We start from the raw sequence: 17,509 nt of genomic DNA, 5'->3' as shown, positions 1-17,509 counted from the left end.
TTTTTTCGGGGGTTGGGGAGGAATCAAACGCAAACTCTTGAACCAACTAGAGCACCGCGGGGCAGAAGTGTCCGGCGGGGATCTGGACAGCGCATCGGGAAGCGCCATGGCCCAACGCTCGCAGGAACCTGAACTCCTGGGCCAGCGCCGCCTTTTCTCGCAGAGGCCTCTAGCATCTGCACAGTCGAAGCCCTCTGAGCCTCAGGGCAGATTGAGGACCCTAACAGACCAGACATTTGGACGCGACCGCGCCAGAAATTCCAGGGAATTCAGTATTGGCTCCGATTCCAAAACAAAAGTTTCCTCACCAGCCGGATCTCCGTCATTGGCGTTGGTCTCTGGTCACCTGACTTATTCAAGCCAATGAGAGGGGGCCGAATTAGTACTTCCGCTTTCCGTGAGGTTTAACGAGCCACTATGCCCGTCCCTCGGATACTCTGATTGGCCAGCCTCTCTCAGCTCCTCAGTTTATTGGGCAGCGCCGCTAGACCACTATCGAGCCGGGTGCGAGGGCTGTGTCAGGAGGTTGGGCAGCCATGGCGTCCTATTTCGATGAACACGACTGCGAGCCGTCTGACCCCGAGCAGGAGACGCGAACCAACATGCTGCTGGAGCTCGCAAGGTGGATGCGCGGGGCTTGGGGATGGGGTCCAGCCCGCAGGTTTCTGGGCTGGGGCTGGCTGGAGAAGACAGATTACCAGGGGCAGTGGATTCTGGGGAGGACAGATGACTAATCTGGAGTTAGTCCGGGCGGCGAGACTGAGGGGTGTGGGAATGAGCATCTCGATAATTTGGGCCGTCCGTTGGGCTGGTCTAGGCAAGGGGATTGCGGGAAAGATTGGAGCTGGAGAGTGGTGGGCGTGGGAGCGGAAGTTCAGACATGGGGGCGGGGTTGGGGCCGTGTGCTGTGAGTGGGTATATTCATCAGGAATAGTAGGTACTGCTGACTTGGAATCTGGCTCTACCAGGTTATTCAGCGTGGCCTGAGTAGCTTCTCTGAGCCTGTTGCCTCATTTGTAAAATGGGAATAAACACTTTACGTGCTGGAGCGGTCTGATAGCAGCTGTAAACTTTCCCATCGTGCTTTTTATCTAGTGAGCATCTACTAACTACTAAGGGTAGCTATTATTCCTACTAGCTGGGCAGGGTGTTTATTAATGTCCAGTGGGTTATGGGGGTCAAAGAAAAAGCATAGTTTTCCTTTGTTCTGACTTTACATTTGTACCTGACTTCCCCAGGTCACTTTTCAATAGGATGGACTTTGAAGACTTGGGGTTGGTAGTAGATTGGGACCACCACCTGCCTCCACCAGCTGCCAAGAATGTGGTTGGGAACCTCCCCAGGACAGTCATCAGAGGCTCTCAGGCTGGTGAGGACACTAATTCTTTCTGCTATTTGGGCCAGACCCACCCCTTCCCCAAGCCAGACTGTGGTCTGGGTCCTTCAGTTTTCCAGGTCAGGTGGGGGCAAGTATCCTTCAGGAGTGGGAGCTTGGGAGGCACAGCCTGTAGCAGCTCTCCTGACCAGCGCTCCTTCCTAAAGAGCTCAAGTGCCCCGTGTGTCTTTTGGAATTTGAGGAGGAGGAGACTGCCATTGAGATGCCTTGCCATCACCTTTTCCATTCCAGCTGCATTCTGCCCTGGCTAAGCAAGGTACTGCTTCTCTTCTTCCAGCTCTCACCCTGCCCTGGGCCCAGTACTCAAGCTGCTTTCTGTTCATGGACTGCTGGGGGACTGAAGAAGAGTGGCAGTTGGGAACAGGGGAGGGTGGTTATCAGCTTATAAAGATCAGACCAAGGCTAGAACACTGCTCTACTTTTCTCAGACAAATTCCTGTCCCTTGTGCCGCCATGAGCTGCCCACTGATGACGACACTTATGAGGAGCACAGACGAGATAAGGTAGGGGCTGATGGTTAAGTGGAGGGGTCGTAATGGACTCCCCCTCAGTCCTGTCCCTCCGCTGCCATCACTTCCCACCTCAGCAGGACTGGGTAGGCCTCAGAATCCCTGGCTCCGGCTGCCTTGTTAGTGACTTTGATTTGTGGTAAGAGCCTCAGCAGTGCAGATGCCAGAGAGAGTCAGCCCCATGATAGCTTCCCATCCCCTCACCCATAGGCCTTCAGTTTGGGCCCCTGCCCAGAGTGCCTTCTTTCCTTTAGGCTCGAAAACAGCAGCAGCAATACCGACTGGAGAACCTCCATGGAGCCATGTACACGTGAGGAGGCTGGGGCTGAGTGCTGGCCCTCTGCGTCTTCCTTACTAACCTTGAATCCTCATTAAAGGTTTCTTTACCCACCCTGAGGCTGTATTGATCACAGACCTGGCCAGGGGCTCTGCATCCTCCATCAGGTCTCTACTTCTGTTGGGGAAGGTGATCCTAAACCACAGAAAGCACCAGGCTGCGGTTTTCCTCCCTGCTGGCCCATCTGGACTCATGGCAGTGGTAAAGAACTGGATTACTGCATCAGCCAGGGCTTGGGCCTATGTGTTCATGGTTGGAAGGCAAAATGTGTCAGGGTCTGGTACCCAATTAATTACTTAAAGCTGATAAACTAGGCTGGGTGCAGTGGCTCACGCATATAATCTCAGCAGTTTGGGAGTTCAAGGCAGGTGGATCACGAGGTCAGGAGTTCGAGACCATCCTGGCTAACATGGTGAAACCCTGTTTCTACTAAAAATACAAAAATTAGTTGGGCGTGGTGGCACACACCTGTAATCCCAGCTACCTGGGAGGCTGAGGCAGGATAATTGCTTGAACCTGGGAGGCAGAGGGTGCAGTGAGCTGAGATCATGCCATTGCACTCCAGCCTGAGCAATAAGAGCAAAACTGTCTCTCAAAAAAAAAAAAAAAAAAAAGCTGATAAACTAGCCTGCACCCTCCTCCTACTGCAATGTCTAGTTAACTTTGTAATCCCAGAGGTTTTCTTTCTCTCCACTGAGAAAGCCACGTTTAATATTTTAAAGTTGCTCTCTGTACCACCCCCACCTTCCCCCCATGCCTCCTAAGGAATCAAAGTTCAAAGCAGACTCTGAGTGGGGGATGGGTGAGATGATCAGACCAAGGCAGTTCTTTAGATTGCTTAGAGGCCCAGAAGGGTTTCAAGCCCTTTGAAGGGGTATTTGGATGGCACCTGGCATCCTTTGTTTCTGGCAACAGAGTGCACTCAGCACTCTCCTGGGGGCAAGGGCTTGCCCTCCTTGGCTTATGGAAAGCCATCCCAGATCAGGCCCCCCGACTCTCCAGAACAGACTACAAACATGCAAATTAGAATCCTTTTAATATAAAAAAAAAAAAGTACTAAAATACCCACGTGGTTCTGCTGTGTTATTTGCCCTAACGGAAGTGAGGGGCAGAGTGAAGAATCCCAGTGCAGCTCAGTGGGCCCAGAAATGGGCCTTTCCGTAGGCTAAGGCATGCCCACTCCACCTCCACCAGACTTCTATCCCCTCTGCTGTTCCCAGCCCCCAATTCCTGCAGCAGGAAACCCCAGTGGTCTGGCTTTGGCACTGGGAGTAGAAGGCACCTGAAGGGCTGGCTGGGTGAGTGAGGACAGGTGACCTTTAAAAACAAAACAACACTGTGGGGTGGGGAAGCAGGTCATGCAGCTATGGCAGCTGGCAGGGCCCACTCCTCTATGGCACAGGTGGACATGGGATGGCCACTTCTCCAGAAGTGACGAAGCCCGTATCCCAACAGAATACTTTCTCAAAATTGTTTTTGGTACAAAATAAATGCAAAGAAGATATGGGGTGGGGTGCTGCAGAGGCCGGGCCAGCCACCCTCCCCAGACCTTAGATCATAGCGATGCTCTCGGGGGCACAGTTGAGGTGGGTGGAGGTGCTGCTGCTCCCGGAGGACTTGCAGGCCCGGCCAGGGGTAGGCTGCAATGCAGCCACCAGTGTGTCTGAGGAGACTGCCCCAAACTCATAGCTGAAGGTGCCATAGAAAATGAGGATATCGATGACACACACCCACTCACACAGGGCTGCCCCATGTTGCAGCTGAGAACTCTCATGGACAAAGAAGACTCCACCTGAAATGGGGCTAAGGAAATGTTCAGTAGGACATATGGAAACCTGGCAACACCCCTTCTGCAGTCTCAGGCCTCACCTCTCCAAAGGGAGAGGTGTTAGGCCTCTCCCCCACATGGCAGTGTTAGGCCACCATCCCCCATCCTCTTGGGAGGGAGAAAGGTTGAGCTAGAGGATGAGTTCCCGGCTGCCCCGTCCTGAAAGGATACTGAGGACCAGGGTGATAAAGGCGATGACAGCCAGCACACTTCGCAGATAGGCCACAGCCAGGTCCAGTGGGGCGGTGGCCCCTTGGTAGGAGAGAGCACAGTGCAGGCAGACAAAGAGCAGCCCCGCAGGGAAGGCCACACCAGCTCCAACGTAGTGCAGAGATCTGGCATGATCCACCTGGGCCCAGAGAAGGGCCAGTTGGTGATGTGGCCATTGGCCCCGCCCCTCCACCCCTCCTTCAGTGAATCTCCTCTCTCCCTCTTCCTTCCTCCCCCTCCTTTCTCATTCCCTCCTTCCAGCCCCAACCTTGAGGTGCCACCCTACAGGCAGCCAGGTCTTGTTAGGTAAAGTTCAAGGTTTGCGGGGGAGAAGGGGAAGCACCTGAAAGTTGCCAACCACCAAGAGGCCCGCGGCGTTGGTGCAGCCTGAGATGAGCGCTGTGGTGTTAACCCAAGAGTGCCTACTCTGCTCCAGGAGCTGCCCGTAGCGCAGGAGGCAGATCAGGGCCACTGGGGGAGGAGAGCACAGTTGAGGCCTTCCTCCAGCCTTGGCCCTGCCCAGTGAGCCTGTCAGCTTCCTCCAGACCCTGTGGTGCTCCTGCCCCTCAGAATGGACAGGTGGGTGGTGAACTAGGTTTCCTTAGGCTCCAGCCAGCAGGGTGGCTGTGTGGGAGTTAGCTTTTGGCCTTCAAGGAAGGGGAGAGACGTTGCTTCTATTGCCTCAGCCTTTGGTGGGGAGGGCTGCACAGAGGAAGGGCTTCCTGGGCCTTTCTGTGTTGGGGGCACCGGGCTGGGCAGGCAGGGTCAGGGCTAAGGGTACAACTCACCCATGAAAGCACCCATGTTGCCAATGAGGCTGAAGAGGCAGCTTTCTGGGGGATAGGAGCCGCACTTGCTGCGAGGAGGGGGAAGGACAAAGTAAGAGGGCGGCAGGAGGCCCAGGGGGCCCCCATTCTGGCTCACTGGCTCTCCCCTCGTTTACCTGCACCTGCTCCTTAGCAGGCAGGCCACTGATTTATGTGAAAAGCCAGGGTCCCTCATGAACAACTGGTTCCAGGCTGGGCCCCCAAAGCAGAGCTCGTGTGTGAGAGAGAAGGGAGTGCCCAGGAGTGTTCAGGCAACCCTGACACTCTTTGCTGAGCCCTGCAGCTGGTTTGGCTATCCTTGAGCCAGAACACGGGCTGGGCAATCTGAGGGCTCGAGCTTAAATCCAGGTGCCTCCACTTATAAGCTGTGTAACCTGGATGAGTAAGACTGAGCCTGTTTTCTCACCTATAAAATGGTGAAAACCAGAGCTGCCTCACTCCTGGGAAGATGAAAAGAGACAATGCATATAAAGCGCTCAGCAGAGTGCCTGCCCCATAGTAACTGGCAAGTAGTGTTGTTATGAAGTGGCTCTTAGGATACTTATTATTCCTGAGACCCAAGGATAGCTCTTTGCTTGAGGGTCTGTCTGGGAGGACCTCGGATCTCCCCCTGCCCAATATCTAGGCCTTACCTGATGAGGGGGACATTGTCCAGGGTGCAGCAGGTCTTGGGGCCCCCTTGCTCAGCAGGGTCAGGAGGGCAGGACTCGTTGTAGGACCTGGCAGGCAGGACAGGGAGTAGACTGGGGGAAGGGACTGCCCCCAGTCCCTTGGCCTATAGCCTCAGGCCTCAAAGAGGACTCTCTCCCAGACCTCCCCCACAGGGACAGAAGATCACACTCCCCAGTGCTGGCCTGAAGCAGTAACCAGAGGGGCAAAGGGATGGTGGGAGGTGCGTAGGCATGAAGTCATGCCTGGGGACCAATTTCAGAGAAGAGCAGTGAGGCTCTGGGTTGCAGTCTGGCTCGTGGCACCCTCGGGCCCAAGAGGGGACAGAGATGAAGGAAACTTTAGAGCGAGGCTGTCTGCAGAGTCCTTCATACCAGTTCTCCACGGGACATACATGGTGGTTCATCACAGCCATGGCATACCTGTGGGAACAGAACTGTCACCCTGGCCAGCCTTCCTGAGCTCCCCATCAACCCACCCCACGACCCTTCTCTTCAACCTTGATTTCTGGCCTCATTCAGCCTCATTATTGTTCCTGGGGACTCAAGTTGGGGTCCCTGAGGCTTGATGCCATACCAGCACCTGCAGCATGTCCCCCACCTAGAGGCCCCCTGGAGATTGCCCTGGCTAGAAGTATATTTGTCAGGGCCACCCTGCTGGACAGCAGTTTTGCCAGCTTGTCCCAAGGGGCTGTGTGCCCAGGCACCAGGCCAGGCTTTTGAGACAGCCAGAGTGACCCTGGGTACCACCCTGAAGCCTACAACAGGACAAGGGACTTTGTGTGCATCATCAAGCTCCTGTTGCCCCCGCACCCCACTTTACTCACACAGTCCATATGCCAGTAATGGAGAACGCTGACAGGCTGACAGGCAGGAGGATCCAGGCGGTCATGAGGGAGGGGAGCCAGGGTGGTGGTAGTGTGGGGGGGAGGACAAGAGGTAGATGGGGAAGTGGGGGCGGACCAGCTACCTTGAGATGTTTCTGCCACAACCATCAGCTGCCCTGGCCTGGTGGAGAGAGAGCAAAGTCCAGGAGTGGGTAACTGGCCGGGAAGGGGGAGGGGAAAGGGGTCAACACCTTATCCAGGGCTCCCGTTGGGTCTCTGAGCGTCCAAAGTTTGGGCTGAGCCCAAGGCATAACGTGGACACCCTCTGGCATTGGGGGCCTCCGCGGTCAACCCAAATGCCACCGGCGTGCTGAGAGACGCAGGCGGACCGTAACATCTGGAAGGGAGTTACCCTCCTTCTGAGGGACCAGGGCTGGGAGACGGGCTGGACAACCGAAGAGGCCACGCCAAGGAGAGGCTGGGTGCTGGCCCAGTGGAGCGGTGGCGAGTCAGCGGCGCGCAGGCAACCACCTGACCATCGGCGCCCTGGGCGAGGGGCAGGTTCACGCGAAAGCCCGGCCCGGCCCCCGCTCGCCTGGGCGCGGGGACCCCGACTGGGGCCGGAGCCTGCGGCCAGCTACTCCCCCGGACCCGGGACGCGAGACTCCCCAGGTGATTCCTGGAAGCCCGGAGGAAGGCAAGGAGCCCACTACGCACCTCCCCGGAACGCCCCGCCGCCGCCGCACCCTGCTCGGCCCCCTCGTGGCGCCGACTCTAGCTGCGGCCCTCGGAGCAGCCCTGAAAGGTTTAAAGGGCCGAGCGGCCCCGCCCCTGGCGGCCCCAGGCCTCGCCGCGCCGCCCGCCGGGACGTGGAGTCCGCGCAGCCCCGGCCTCGGCGCCCGCGCCCTGCCCAAGACTACAACTCCCGAGCCCCCGCGCCCATGTCACGGGGGAAACGTGGGCGGTGTCCCAACTTCGGAGGATCTGGGCGCGGAGGGCTGTGGCGTTAAGACCGCTCTAAAACCGAGATGCCTAGAGGTTTGGTTTAACCGGTTCCTGCGGGGGAAGCGCCAGCAATTGGGGACCTCGGGGCAGCCTGCATTCCAGCTCTACCTGGGATTGTCGCCGTGCACATGGCTGGAGGAGCGTCTCTCCGCCGCTGCGCATAGTTTGCAGCCTGCACCGGCCAACGGTGAGTCCTCTAGGAAGCTTTCTCAACTCGGCGCCCCATGCCTGCCTCTAGCCAGGGCTGCGGCGGGTCCAGAGAAGCAGACACAAAGCCTTGGCTGTTTCTTAAGAAATCCAAGCGCCTGGGATTTGGCTTATGGTTCCTGTGGCTCAGCAAACTCCGGAGGAGGGCTGCTTTCATTAGATACTTTTTGCTTTCCTGCGTGCAAGTACACAGCGTACTAGCCAGAAATCAGTGCCCAAGACGTGTTTCCCGACTGATCAACACGTATTTGAAATAAGGCGGCAGAGACCAGAGGACATCCACACATGTAGGTGTCAGTGTAGAGTAGGTAAGGATTAACATGGCCAGTGTTGGTAAGCAAAGAGGGGAAGGTGAGAGACCCGGAGGATTCTGGGAAAAGGAAACAGGATAGTGTGGGAAAAATTACTGACCAGCTTCACCAAAAACTTACAGGCTATGAGTGCATTCCTGGATGTTTCTTAAATTATTGCAAGGGTGGAAATACTTTCACATATCAGAATTGTACCTGGCATTCTGTCTCGAAAGCGGTCCCAGCATCTGTTGGAGCCCTTGTGAGATGACACTTGGGCAGATCATCACCTGAATGGTGCACGGGCTCAGGCTGCCAGGTGTGGGGAGCTGAAGTTTGGCAACACTGATGAGGCAAAAGCTATGTGCAACAACAGGACCCTGTGCTTTAGAAAGGTAGAGCAGAATAAACCGCACAATGACTTGAAGAGGGATAAACCTTCTTGGACCCAGTGGAAAGTAGAAATGAAAGCAGAAAACCTGTTGGAGAGCCCTTTTTCTTTTGAGACGGAGTTTCACTTGTTGCCCAGGCTGGAATGCAATGGCGCAATCTCGGCTCACTGCTACCTCTGCCCACTGCTACCTCTGCCTCCTGGGTTCAAGTGAGTCCTGTGCCTCAGCCTCCAGAGTAGCTGGGATTACAGGTGCCTGCCACCACGCCTGGCTAATAGTTTTGTATTTTTAGTAGAGACGGGGTTTCACCATGTTGGCCAGGCTGGTCTCGAACTCCTGACCTCAGGTGATCTGCTCGCTTGGCCTCTCAAAGTGCTGGGATTACAGATGTGAACAACCGTGCCCAGCAGGAGAGCCCTTTCCTTAATCACATCAGGACAAGTAGTTAAAACAGGGCTAAGAAGTATGGCTGTGTAGTGATCACTGTACAAGCACACCTGGCTGAATGAACCAGTGGGGGATAAAATCCAGGCCACCTGCCGCTGGCTATGCTTTGTGCCTCAGGACCAAGGTGTGCTTCCTTGCTAATTGACAGGAACCATCTTCCTGCCCAACTGCATTCCCATTGACTAGGCACCTTATCTGCCCAATGGGGCTGTGAACCCTAATTGGAAGCTTTGCAATTCTTAACACTGTATCTTCTTGAGCTGGGTTTGAGTCCCTATCCAATCAAGATGAAGTCCTGAGAGGACTATTCAAGTTCTAACATGATGTGGGGGCAAGGCATAGTACTCCAGATCCGGGACATGAGGCAGCTTTTGGCTTAATATGACAATCTAATAGTTCCTAAAATAGAATTATCCCAGGATAGAGCTCCGTATGACAGAAGGGCTCTTCATAGGTAGTTGGTAGGGGGAATTGTGTATCATGTACGAAGTAGGACCAGATGTCTTTAAAAAGGCCTTCCAACTCTAATGCTACATGAGTCTGTCTAGTTGTTATGTTCCAACAGGGACAGCTCTTAAAATAGTGTGGCAAAGCAAGAGATGAGATTTCCAGTGCTGACTTGGTGGTGGAATGACTTTAGGGCAGGTATTTAACCTCCACTTCCCTGTGTACACAAGTGATTTCACAACTCTTGGCAAAAACAGTGCTGTAAAAATAGTAAGTTTATTTGTTGAAAAAAATACTGCATTTGAAAAGTACCTTCCTTCTGGGATTTTCAAATAATTTGCACTACATTTTATTCATCTACACATTGGAAATGAGTAAACTGGTGAACATATAGCTTTTTATACATTTAACACAACCAGTGCAAATTCTCCTGGCTCTGAGAAGGCAGACAAGCCCTTTACTCAGAAGGTCTTCAATTCTAGCATACTCCAACTCCTAGGGAAATTGCGGGTGGGTGCCTATGGCTGTATGACCATCTGATTCCTCATGGACAGGACAGGAATTCAGCAAGGGAGCTTAAAATATTTTAATTGTCAACATTCCATGGTGACTCTCCCCAAAAATCTAGTGGTAGGAAAGTAATCTGTACTTATTCCTCTTTGTGCACACAAAGGCTTCATTTAAATTTGTGAGCCTGCTGGGGATCCATTACCTAGCCATTCAGAGATCCTGTCAAATGCACAGCAGACTGGATACTCCCCATCCCAAAGTTCCTCTCACCTGGATGGGGCCAATCTCTAGTTGACAGTGACCCTCAGAGTGCATCATGGAGATGGAATGTCCCTTCCAGAGAGACTTTTACACAGGGAAAAGCATTTGTTGGCTGGGCTCCAACTCTCATTTGGTACAAAAAGCTTTACATTCTTTTCCCGTCTTACATTACATTCTTCAAAGACTTCCGTGCTTGCCAGCTGGATACAACTCAAGCTCTAGTGTTTACTCTTGCACAGCCCAAAACCCTTGCAAACCCAGCTTCCTTCTATCAGTGACATCACACATTGTGGCCCAGGAACCACAAAACCTAAAATACAGGCTTAAATTCAGTGAGTGAAGAACATTCCATATTGAATGGGCATGAGATACGCCTATCAGATTGTGTGGTTTTTTTTTTTTTTTTTAAAGACAGCCAATTACATTGTATCTAGTCAAAGGAGCGGATTCTAAAGCAGCCTGCTGGGAAGTTCCACTTAGTCTCATCGGACACTGTTCTTTGGGACATCTGTGGGAAATGTTCTGGAACTTGTTCCTTCATGGGAAACACTAATTTTTGAAAGAAGTAGATATCTGGAGGCAGGTCTGGTGAATAAGCTGGATAGTACTGCCTTGGACTCCAGCTGAGGGGTGGCAGTAAGCAATGAGGATGGGCTATAAGGCTGTTAACTGGCTAAGGGCCATCCTTGGGCAGGCATTTCAGACACACCTGGAGAAAGGGCAGTAGCATCTCCGATAGGCCAGCTCTGAAGGAAGCTTAGTGCTTAATACAGTCACACTGCATAAATTAGCTTACAGTGCTCTCTTGGGTGGAAAATATTAATAGTGTATATGCACTTGATAAGCAAAATTCCTCAAGAAAAAAAGTTTAATAGCAAGGAATTTCCATCAGTCCCCTACGTGAGAGGGGTCTTTGTGAGGATTACCACAACAAACACTTAAAAGGATACAATAGGTATTTATTAAATGCTGCCTTGCCTTTTACCTCTTCCTTTTTTTTTTTTTTTTTTTTTTGAGACGGAGTCTCGCTTTGCTGCCCAGGCTGAAGCGCAGTGGTGTGATCTCGGCTCACTGCAACCTCCGCCTTCCAGGTTCAGGCGATTCTCTTGCCTCGGCCTCCCGAGTAGCTGGGATGGACTATAGGCACATGTCACCATGCCTGGCTAATTTTTTGTACTTTTAGTAGAGACAGGGTTTCTCTGTGTTAGCCAGGATGGTCTGGATCTCCTGATTTCATGATCCGCCCACCTCGGCCTCCCTACCTCTTCCTTTACTTAACAAGAATGGGGTCTAAATTTTCAGGTGCCAAATCCCCAAACTGCTCTTCTAGCCTTCTGAATTGTGTAATAAAACCAGGAAACAGGTGATCCAGCTGAGAAGACAGACCTCAAAAGTATTTCCAGACTAAAAAGCCAAAGACTTCCAGTGAAATCCTATGTTCTAAGTCATCAGATCAGTTTAAGGACTGGAAGACTAGAATGACTGACTGGTTCTCTGACCAGGAAGAACAGGGTGGAGTTTGGGAGAGCCTCCTTGACCCAGGAGACTTTGGAGGGTAGTTAACATTAGAAGTCAAAAGGCACTTCTAGCCCAGTTGCCTAAGTAGAGGAAAAAGCCTTTCTGCTTTAAAAGGAGAACTGAGCCCAGGATTGGCAAGTTTAAGGCACTTAACCTTGACCAGTTCTGTAGGTCTGGAGCATTCTGGTCCCTGGCTGCTTTCACTACCAGGCCCTTCTCACTTATCCACCTGACTTACTGCCCCAGCATTCCTTTGGCATTGCGAGCTGTGACTTGCCACATTTTAATGACATGATTGAAGTAGCTACCTTGCAGGATAGATTTTCTGGGGTATAGGGAACAAACCAACAGTGCCATCAGGTGTCTTAACACCCGGATGTGGAGAAACCCCTGGAGCAAGGGGCTATGGTTTCAGGAAATCTCAGTTCTCAAAGGCTTAAAGCCACATTTCAGGGCACTGAGGTTAGGCTGATATGCTGGAAAACAAGTGCCTTGGAACTTCCGTACTGGAGAGGGAGGATGTCTTGTGGAATTCAGACGTAAGCCTAACCCTGCATTAGAAAAAATGTTTACCGGATGAGAGCAGTGGTATTCCTGGGGATCTTTATGCTAAGGATCTGAGTTATATACTCCTGGGAGGTAGGAAAGAAGGTCTCATTTCATTCCCTCTGGCATGTTGTCAATCAGGCAATTATTGCTAATATTGACTTTCCCTTTGTAGGTATGTTCAGAACTGTTAAGTCACAACTTGAGAGTGAGTTCCCACTTGTTTTGATAATTCCCTTTTAGTCTGAGCAGAGGACAGTCTGTTCACAGCTAGGAATGAAGCTGAAAGTTGGAATTCTGTAGCCCTGGCCAAGGCAGGTTTTGCTGTAAGAAATCTTTGCAGTTTAGCACCAACATCTTCCTGGGTTTGCTATCTAGACAGTGCAAAGCAGTGGAACATGCGAGAAACGAAAAAGCCATGGAAAGGGAGGGAGACATGCTTGCAAATAGGCCTCAAAAATGGAGGTCTCCCACTTTATTGGTATCAGAATTACTTGCAGAGTTTTTTAGAAGGATAGATCCCTAGACCTCCCCACCTCCAAAGTCCTGAGCAGCTGGAGGTACACAGTCACGTTGGAGGGGGAGAACTGATGGATTCTACCTGAGGCAAAAAGATGAGGGAAAGGAACAAAGAAAAAGGGCTGAAAAAAGGTCTATGAGTACATGGGTGGAAATGAGCAAAAGCACAGAAGAACCATAAAATAACAAACATGGTTTATGGAGCTGAGTGGAACAGCAGCAGCCAGGCATATGACCTCGGTGAGAAAGCACCATGTTAGCACAAGGCTTCATAAATTCTGGTTCTCCCTGGAGTCTCTGCTTCTAGAACACCACATTAGCCACACAAAATTCTCAAAAAAAAAAAAAAAAAAAAAAAAAATTCCAGAATATCAGGCTGGGTAAATGGGTCAACATACAAGAAAGAATGACTGCAAGGCAGGCCAGGTATAGTCCTGCAACACCCTATGGATGCAGCAGCTCTGGGGGTCTCAAGATCAGACAAACTGGTCCTGGTACCCCCACACTAAATTTCCTGGACAGAATTCTTCCGAGTGCAGTGAATCCAGCCTGGAGAGAACGCCTTCAGCATGGTCAGTGTCGGCTCTGGCGCTTTGCAATCTCCTCCTGGATACGCAACTTGAGGGCTTCTCGCATGGGTGGATCCAGAGGCGTGTGTGCCGACACCTCCTCACTCACCTTTCCTGGGTCATCGCCCTACATGGAGGAAGAGTCAGGAGGCTCAGGGCCTGGCTTCTTCCAGAAAGGTGACCTGCCCTGTCCCTAAGCACTCTCACAGAACTCCGTTTAGCTCAAGGCTTTTTGCCAGCACCTGTCATTTCCCAGGTGTCCCCTGTAATAGTGACTCTCCACTGGGGGCCAAGAGCCCTCCGTGTTCCCCTACTGAGAATCACTGTGAGATGGGAGTGAGTTGTGTTCAAAAGCACTGCCCGCCAGGCCTAGGCTCACACATGGAGCAGACACTTCCCACTGGGGGTCCTGAGGAAAACAGCGCTCAGGGTCTGACAGTGATTACTACCATGGCCCAGGACCTTCAGGCTGCAGCTGCTTCCACCAGGCGTACCTGATACACGATAACTGATGTGACCTCTCCACTGTCTGCCTCGTATTCTAAGCAGAAGAGCTGATGGCCAGAAGGCTCCAGCTCAGAGCCTCCACTACTGCTGCTTTCACCGGACTCCTCATAGTCTGGGTTGAGTGGGTGGGCAGAGACATCTGGAAGGATGAACCACAGTAAGAAAGAAGAGGCGGATGCTGCTGAAGGCCCTGCCCATAGAGATGCTGCAGGAAAATATACGGTTAAGAAAGCCCCAGTCTTCTTTTTTTGAGATGAAGTCTCACTCTGTCACCCAGGCTAGAGTGCAGTGGTGCGATCCCGGCCCACTGCAATCTCCGCTCCGGGGTTCAAGCGCTTCTCTTGACTCAGCCTCCCCAGTGGCTAGGGTTACAGGCAAGTGCTGCCACGTCCAGCTAATTTTTGTATTTTTAGTAGAGATGGGGTTTCACCATGTTGGCCAGGCTGGTCTCGAACTCCTGACCTCAGGTGATCCGCCCACCTTGGCCTCCCAAAGTGCTGGGATTACAGGCATGCGCCACTGCGCCCAGCTGCCCCAATCTTCTTATGGGTCTAGTATAAGTGGGTTTTTTTTTTTTGAGATGAGTCTTGCCCTGTCGCCCAGGCTGGAGTACAGTGGCTAAATCGCGGCTCACTGCAACCTCTGCTTCCTAGGTTCAAGCGATTCTTCTTCCTCAGCCTCCTGAGTAGCTGGGATTACAGCTGCCTGCCACCATGCCTGGCCAATGTTTGTATTTTTAGTAGAGATGGGGTTTCACCATGTTGTCCAGGCTAATTTCAAACTCCTGGCCTCAAGGGATCCGCCCACCTCGGCATCCCAAACTGCTAGGATTACAGGCATGAACCACCGTGCCCGGCCCAATGTAAGTGTTTGGTGTGCTGCCAGTCAAGAACTTATTTACCTTTGCATCCCTGCCCTGAGGCCAGCACAGTCCTGTCACACAGTAGGTACACAATGCACATTTGTCTAGCAAAAAGTACTGGAAAGCAGAAGGGTGGATAGAGCTCTGCCTGGGTTCAAATCTAGGCTTTGCCATTTACTAGCTGAGATCTTGGGCAAGTTGTTTAACCTCTCTGTGCCTATTTCCTGACTGTGAAACAGATATAAGTGTTTTTATGAGGTTGTATAAAGACTCAATGAATTGGCCGGGCGCGGTGGCTCATGTGTAATCCCAGCACTTTGGGAGGCCGAGACTGACAGATCACGAGGTCAGGAGATCGAGACCATCCTGACTAACACGGTGAAACCCTGTCTCTACTAAAAATACAAAAATTAGCCGGGCGCAGTGGTGGGCGCCTGTAGTCCCAGCTACACGGGAGGCTGAGGCAGGAGAATGGCGTGAACCCGGGAAGCAGAGCTTGCAGTGAGTGGAGATCGCACCACCGCACTCCAGCCTGGGCGACAGAGTGAGACTCCGTCTCAAAGAAAAAAAAAAAAACAACAGACTCAATGAATTAATATACGTAAGATCTGAAAGCACTTTAAATAATGCCTAACAAAGGTAGGGTGTGGTGGCACACACCTGTAATCCCACCACTTTGGGAGGCCGATGCAGGCAGGTCATCTGAGCTCAGGAGTTCGAGATCAGCCTGGGCAACGTGAGGGAAACCCCTTCTCTACAAAAAATACCAAAATTAACTGGGTGTGGTGGCACAGGCCTGGGGTCCCAGGTACTCGGGAGGCTAAGGCTGCAGTGAGCCGAGATCGCACCATTGCACTCCAGCCTGGGCGACAGAGACCTAGTCTCAAAAATAAAATAAAAACTTAAAAAAAGAAGTAATAATGCTTAGTAAAAATTGAGTGTCATATGTTAACCAGTGTGATCTCTAGGTAGCAGGGAAGCTGGGGAAAGGCCATTTACTGGGTTCATTCCACAATTATGTGCTGGTCGCTCATCGCTGTGCCAGACTTTCTCTTTGCTAGGTAGCGGAGCACCTTACTAAAATACAGCACGAAGGGGCAAACCGGCAGATAAACGTCTTGCTGGCTCCCGGATACTCTGTGACAGCGATGCTTAACTGGGGTCTTGTGAGTCTTCCCAGTTTTTGGGGAGAATCATTCAGCAGAGATTTGGGAGCGTTGAGGTGGAGGTTCCGGGAAGAGACGAGGTGAACTGAACCTTAGGAGTAAGAAGTGGTTTTTCCCTACAGAGAAGGGGAGTGCGTTGCAGGAAGAGCGCGCGGGCTGGAGACAGGCGGGGCGGGCGGCCTCACCTCGGTGTCGCGGCAGGTACACCTGCAGGTCTGGCTTGCGGGGCCGCGTCGGCGCGGGCGTGTGCCGCCTCCTCACCTTCTCCTTGGCCGCCTGCTTCACCTTCTTGTCATAGTCGTCCCTGCGGGGAGCCGAGCGGGAGTCAGGGACTGTCGGGCCAGGCCAGGCCAGGCCAGGAGTGGCGGCGACAGCGCAGGGCGGGGCGGTACCGAGCGATCTGGTTCCGTCGGATATGGTGCACGAAGCCGTGGTTCATGTCCAGCCGCCCGCCAGGCTTGCAGCAGTGCCCCGGCCGGGGATGCGGCCCCGCCTCCATCCGGAGCCGGGGGGCGCAGAGTCGCCGCCGCCTCGACCGCCCCAACGACAGCCACCCGCTCACACAGGCCCGCGCCGCCCCTCGCTCAGCTTCCGGCCCCGCATCCTGACTTCCGGTCTGGGAGGCCCTGCCTGGCCAAGCGATGCGGTGCGCGGAGTTTTCGGGTCTAGTCGGGTCGAGTGGAGTAGAGTATGCTTGACTTCCACCGCCCGAACCTCTAGAGGGCTTTTGGTTTTGCTTCGTTTTTGTTTTTTCGTAACACATCAATAGGAAGCAAGGACTTCAGCTTACAGCTGATAGCAGAACATTCAGCAAAATGCAAATCATCTATTAACACAACTCGATGCTTACGGCGGTGCCTTCCCGTCTTTCTTTCTGGTAATAGGATACTGTGCAATCCATCACCATCTGCGTGACTTTGGCTTACCATGTAACCCTACTACGCCTCAGTTTCCTCATTAGTAAATGGGAACACCTAGAGCACCTACCGCAAATAGATTGTGAGGCCTTGAAATGCTCAGGCAGGGCACACAGCGGCGCCCAGGCCGCAGGCTCCGCGAAGGCTCTCCTGGCCTGGCTTGCCTCGTACCCTCGGCGCCAACGGCTTAACTGTCCCCGCGGGATGACCCAGGGTTTTTGAGGGACCTACGGGTGTATTATTTTCTTGTTTACTTCTTTTTCTTTTTTTTTTTGAGAAGGAGTCTTCACTCTGTTGCTCAGGCTGGAGTGCATTGGCGCGATCTCAGCCCACTGTAACCTCCGCCTCCCGGATTCAAGCGATTCTCCTGCCTCAGCCTCCGGAGTAGCACGTGCCTCCAGGCCCGGCTAATTTTTGTATTTTTAGTAGAGATGAGGTTTCACCATGTTGGCCAGGCTGGTCTCGAACTCCGGACCTCAGGTGATCCGCCTGCCTCGGCCTCCCAAAGTGTTGGAATTGCAGGCATGAGCCACTGCGCCCAGCCCTTTTTTTTTTTTCTATTTTTTTCTGACCACTGGGTTCATGTCACAGCGTGTAAAATTCTCAAGTCCTTTTACAAAAGTCAAAATCAGGAATTCATGATTAGGACAGGGACAAACGGCTGGGTGTGGTGGCTCATGCCTGTAATTCCAAAACTTTGGGATGCCAAAGTGGGAGTATCGCTGGAGCCAGAAATTTGAGACC

The 17,509-nt window shown here is 52.6% G+C and overlaps 4 protein-coding genes across 9 annotated transcripts in view; 1 reads left to right on the top strand and 3 right to left on the bottom strand.

Annotated features, from left to right (window-relative positions):
* GGCX (gamma-glutamyl carboxylase) overlaps positions 1 to 17,509 on the bottom strand; it is a 162,173-nt gene that overhangs the window by 48,469 nt on the left and 96,195 nt on the right. The gene's annotated exons all lie outside the window — the stretch shown is intronic.
* Positions 44 to 2,296, top strand: RNF181 (ring finger protein 181). Of its 3 annotated transcripts, XM_050753137.1 has the most exons (5): positions 44 to 622; positions 1,239 to 1,369; positions 1,543 to 1,652; positions 1,825 to 1,899; positions 2,160 to 2,296. In XM_050753137.1, exons 1-5 carry the CDS (start codon positions 537 to 539, stop codon positions 2,217 to 2,219), a joined length of 462 nt encoding a protein of 153 aa, XP_050609094.1. In that variant the 5' UTR covers positions 44 to 536; the 3' UTR covers positions 2,220 to 2,296. The 3 variants fall into 3 exon arrangements, with proteins under 3 accessions (XP_050609094.1, XP_050609093.1, XP_050609095.1); XM_050753136.1 differs by lacking the exon at positions 1,543 to 1,652 and having other exon boundaries at positions 1,674 to 1,899; XM_050753138.1 differs by lacking the exon at positions 1,825 to 1,899.
* TMEM150A (transmembrane protein 150A) lies at positions 3,260 to 7,400 on the bottom strand. Of its 3 annotated transcripts, none has more exons than XM_050753115.1 (8): positions 7,320 to 7,400; positions 6,603 to 6,783; positions 6,151 to 6,198; positions 5,740 to 5,826; positions 5,069 to 5,136; positions 4,624 to 4,751; positions 4,242 to 4,419; positions 3,260 to 4,034 (listed from the first exon to the last, which is right to left on the bottom strand). In XM_050753115.1, the coding sequence occupies exons 2-8, from the start codon at positions 6,665 to 6,667 to the stop codon at positions 3,793 to 3,795; spliced, it is 816 nt and encodes a 271-aa protein (XP_050609072.1). In that variant the 5' UTR covers positions 6,668 to 6,783; positions 7,320 to 7,400; the 3' UTR covers positions 3,260 to 3,792. The 3 variants fall into 3 exon arrangements, with proteins under 3 accessions (XP_050609072.1, XP_050609074.1, XP_050609075.1); XM_050753117.1 differs by lacking the exon at positions 7,320 to 7,400 and adding an exon at positions 7,015 to 7,127; XM_050753118.1 differs by lacking the exon at positions 5,069 to 5,136 and having other exon boundaries at positions 7,320 to 7,370.
* On the bottom strand, positions 9,648 to 16,435 carry C13H2orf68 (chromosome 13 C2orf68 homolog). Of its 2 annotated transcripts, XM_050753140.1 has the most exons (4): positions 16,241 to 16,435; positions 16,034 to 16,152; positions 13,808 to 13,959; positions 9,648 to 13,440 (listed from the first exon to the last, which is right to left on the bottom strand). In XM_050753140.1, the coding sequence occupies exons 1-4, from the start codon at positions 16,345 to 16,347 to the stop codon at positions 13,318 to 13,320; spliced, it is 501 nt and encodes a 166-aa protein (XP_050609097.1). In that variant the 5' UTR covers positions 16,348 to 16,435; the 3' UTR covers positions 9,648 to 13,317. The 2 variants fall into 2 exon arrangements, with proteins under 2 accessions (XP_050609097.1, XP_050609098.1); XM_050753141.1 differs by lacking the exons at positions 9,648 to 13,440; positions 13,808 to 13,959 and adding an exon at positions 15,607 to 15,939.

The sequence above is a fragment of the Macaca thibetana genome, chromosome 13 (genome assembly GCF_024542745.1).
Source record: "Macaca thibetana thibetana isolate TM-01 chromosome 13, ASM2454274v1, whole genome shotgun sequence".
Classification (NCBI taxonomy): Eukaryota; Metazoa; Chordata; class Mammalia; order Primates; family Cercopithecidae; genus Macaca; species Macaca thibetana.
This window is presented reverse-complemented; position numbering and strand designations above follow the sequence as displayed.

What these genes read in the sequence shown, in the direction of transcription:
- RNF181 (XM_050753136.1), top strand. Translation starts at nt 537, where the DNA reads ATGGCGTCCTATTTCGATGAACACGACTGCGAGCCGTCTGACCCCGAG. An exon ending in ATGCTGCTGGAGCTCGCAAG is followed by an intron (nt 623 to 1,238) that starts GTGGATGCGCGG and finishes TGACTTCCCCAG; the next exon opens with GTCACTTTTCAATAGGATGG. An exon ending in CATCAGAGGCTCTCAGGCTG is followed by an intron (nt 1,370 to 1,673) that starts GTGAGGACACTA and finishes CTCTTCTTCCAG; the next exon opens with CTCTCACCCTGCCCTGGGCC.
- TMEM150A (XM_050753115.1), bottom strand. Translation starts at nt 6,667, where the DNA reads ATGACCGCCTGGATCCTCCTGCCTGTCAGCCTGTCAGCGTTCTCCATT. An exon ending in ATTACTGGCATATGGACTGT is followed by an intron (nt 6,199 to 6,602) that starts GTGAGTAAAGTG and finishes CTGTTCCCACAG; the next exon opens with GTATGCCATGGCTGTGATGA. An exon ending in CTTTATCACCCTGGTCCTCA is followed by an intron (nt 4,035 to 4,241) that starts GTATCCTTTCAG and finishes GCCCCATTTCAG; the next exon opens with GTGGAGTCTTCTTTGTCCAT.
- C13H2orf68 (XM_050753140.1), bottom strand. Translation starts at nt 16,347, where the DNA reads ATGGAGGCGGGGCCGCATCCCCGGCCGGGGCACTGCTGCAAGCCTGGC. An exon ending in GTACCTGCCGCGACACCGAG is followed by an intron (nt 13,960 to 16,033) that starts GTGAGGCCGCCC and finishes TCATCCTTCCAG; the next exon opens with ATGTCTCTGCCCACCCACTC. An exon ending in CATCAGTTATCGTGTATCAG is followed by an intron (nt 13,441 to 13,807) that starts GTACGCCTGGTG and finishes TCCTCCATGTAG; the next exon opens with GGCGATGACCCAGGAAAGGT.